General features: G+C 43.8%; 1 protein-coding gene across 1 annotated transcript in view; it reads left to right on the forward strand.

Moving 5' to 3' along the window:
* The window catches only part of LOC103599862 (transcription factor COE2-like), a 77,532-nt gene that overhangs the window by 21,565 nt on the left and 52,583 nt on the right, over positions 1-3,384 (forward strand). The window contains exon 2 of the mRNA XM_008584041.1: positions 2,164-2,281. Within this exon, the coding sequence (XP_008582263.1) occupies positions 2,164-2,281 (118 nt within the window). The remainder of the gene's footprint in view (positions 1-2,163; positions 2,282-3,384) is intronic.

The following is a 3,384-nucleotide window of genomic DNA, read 5'->3' on the forward strand; positions in this document are numbered from 1 at the left end:
AAAAGACAAAAAAAAATAAAAATTAAAAAAAATTGCATGAGTAACTGCCGTGAGCAGAGATGTTAGACTCATCTAGAACGGCAGTCTTCCTGGGTCAAGTAAATGGGTGGTCGGTGCACCCAGGTGCACTCTCTTCTGCTAATCTCCTCTTTGAATGTCTCCCACACCCCTGATCTGCAGTATACAGGGCAGAACTCAATGCTGTACTGTTCTGTGTGCTAACCGTGTTTCTCCAACCTAAAAGAGAGCTCCTTGAGTGTGGGTCCATGTCTTGTAACTGTCGGTACTTAACCCCTATGTCCTCCTCTCTAGAACCTCCTCCAGAGCTTAGACCCCAGGAAACTCTATGAGTACTGTCCTCTGTCGTACCAACTGGTCATGCAAGGCAGGATCGAGACAAACAGGCTGCCAACTCAACCTAATTTAGCACACACCAAGCTCTGTGTGGAAGGCTTTCTGTGTGTTGTCTCATTTCATCCTCATTTCGTCTTACTCAGCCCAGTGAGGTGGGCAGTGTTGTGGATGTTTCACAGATAAAGAAAGCTAAGATGTGCAAAGGTTAAGTAATTTGTCCCCGGTTACAAGTCAGGGAACAGTGGGCCTGGGATCTGAATTCAGTCTCTGACTACAAGTCTATGTTCCTCCCTACTCCACACCAATCTTTTCCCTTTCTTCTGTTAGACATTAACATCCTGCACTTTCAACACTCAATTCCAGCAACCTTCTCACTGGAAGTCTGAGCACTTCAGCCACTGCTCTCTAGTGGGCAGGAACACCACAGACAACACTTTATCCAGCACCTCGATTCTCAGCATGATGTTAGCACATGTCTGAAGTGCAGGAACCCACTACCAAGCTCAGAGAAGTGACCTTCCATCCAGCTGGCATGTAGATCTCAGCTTNTGTAAAATTTTGCGTATGCTACCAGAACACCGAGGACGTAAGGCTATATGAAATGATTTGTGGACTTAAGGGTTTTGGGGATTCTCCTAAACCTATTACATTAAAAATAGATCAAATTTTTTAAAGATGCCATCTAAAACTATCTTTGGGAAAAAAAAGTCAGAAGAGTGTTGATTGGATGGTGGAGGGTTAGGATGGACTGGGAGGAAATACAAATAACTTTTTGGGGAGATGGAAATATTTTATGTTGTGACAGTGACATCAATTGTACAGCTAAGATTTGGGCATTTTAAGGCATATAAATTTTACCTAAATACAAAAAATCAAACCTGTGATGTTTATCATCATCGAGTCAGGCAGGGATGGGTGGTGGAATAGATGGAAGGAGAACGGCAGTGTTTTGAAAGTTCTTGATGCCGGATGACGCATACTGGGGATTCATTGTGCTCTTTTTTTTTTTTTTTTTGTTTGCTTGAAGTTATTCATAATAAGTTTTTTAAATGCCATCTAATTTCCTCATATTAAGAGGTAAGGCAGGGTCAAGGTTCCACCTCCATTTAATAAATAAGGGAGGGGTGGCAGGACAATTACAAGCAGGATATCAACAAATTTAATTTGGGGGTCAGCAGGAAGAGTCACTTTAAACATGGCTCCTTGTTATGTTCCTATTCAGTGCCCTTCCCCAGAAGCTCTGTCCACACACATGAATATGTATGTAGCAGGTTCCTGTCTCACAAAAATAATTGCATGAGGGGCCGGCCCGGTGGCACACTGGATAGTGCGCCGCTTGGGAAGTGCGGCGGCGCTCCCNGAACCCACTACCAAGCTCAGAGAAGTGACCTTCCATCCAGCTGGCATGTAGATCTCAGCTTCCCGACCACACATAGCCGGCTCCATGTAGTGACTCCGGCTCAAGGTTCAGCTGGGAATGATGGTCTCAGTTCTTTCATAGGGAACTATGTTTCTGGAACCAGCCGGCAGATGGCCACTGTCCTCACTTTGTTACCTGGGCATAGTGTGACCACAAATAGGACATGACCACACATGGGCCAAGGGCAGCTTCTTTTTCTGTAAAGTTCTGCCATCCTTCCAGGAGGAGGAAAACCTGTTGAGTTATTGAGAACATGACTCATCCCTGAGTTCTGTCCTGTCTCCCATTTGGCATATGGAAGTGCGACAGAGCAGAATTCAGGTGCATTTACTAGTTGGTGTGAAACTGACCCCACCACCCCCTCTCCCCTTTTGACTATAAATACACAGGTTGTGTTGTCAACAACGGTGAATGTGGATGGACATGTGCTGGCTGTTTCCGACAACATGTTTGTTCATAACAACTCCAAGCACGGACGGAGAGCAAGAAGACTTGACCCATCGGAAGGTAGGGCTGTCTGGCTGAGAATGGCCAACCAGCAAAGTTCTCCACACATTTTCTGGTGTGAATTTCAAATTTATGTCTCAGAGTCAGAGAAAGGACACAGAAGCATGTGGGTTTTTAAGTGAAGTTGTAAACACTGGCTCCAGCCTTCTCTGTTGTGAGCCCCGATCATCTCCCCGCCGGTGTTCAAGTCCTCCTGCCTTCCATTCAGTTCTGTGTTATTCTTTTTGCTAGACGGGCATTTCAGGCAAATGTAAGCCTGTGACATCTTAGTTAAACAGGAACATTGCAGTGCCAGACATGTATGAATAAGTGTCAGATGTGCCCTTAAACAGATTGTGGGCAAAACAAAACAATGTGCAGAATGAAACTGACACTAATTGATTTTTGTTTGCTTAGACAAGAAGAAATCATGGTCTGCTCTGGGTAGTTTTCCAAGTGCATTAAAGTAATTAGAAATACTGGTCACTGTTAAGCTTCAAGTTGTCCAAAAAATTAAAGTATATCGGTGAAGATAACTGACAAACCTAAGTGAATTCCAACTTAGCTATTCCCCTTACTTCCACACTCCCCCACTGACTGTGGTAGGAAGACCTTGTAATATAGAACGCATGGCCAAATTAGGCTACTATTTTAGTGTAATGTTTTGCAGTGTTTTGCTTTTATATGGTCCACCAGCCCCCACCCCGACTTGGCCCTAAAAATGTATCTTGTATCATTTTGAATAGGAATTAATGAACTGAAAGAAAATGATTGAATCAGTAAAGAATTTGGAGTGGTGTTAATTCTCCCACAGTGGGCACTGAAAGGGGAGATCTAGGAACCCATCCAGTTTCCTTTGACTGATTGAATGTGATTGACTGGCTGTTCAAAGGGGGCTCATGTTTTTGGAGTCCTGCCAAAGTTCTCCTCCACCTTTGACCCTGTCAACTTTGGAAATGGAGTGATGGATTGACTTCAGTTATGGCCTGAAAACCATATTGGGTTCCTGTTGGGATGTAAAGTCCAGAGGCCTCGAACATATGGAAGAAGGGAGAAAATCCTTCCTACAAAGTTAGTATTCTGATTAGAAATTGTCTTTTAATAGTGCTGAGAAAAATCCCTTC

Source organism: Galeopterus variegatus, unplaced genomic scaffold (genome assembly GCF_000696425.1).
Source record: "Galeopterus variegatus unplaced genomic scaffold, G_variegatus-3.0.2 Scaffold3130, whole genome shotgun sequence".
NCBI lineage: Eukaryota > Metazoa > Chordata > Mammalia > Dermoptera > Cynocephalidae > Galeopterus > Galeopterus variegatus.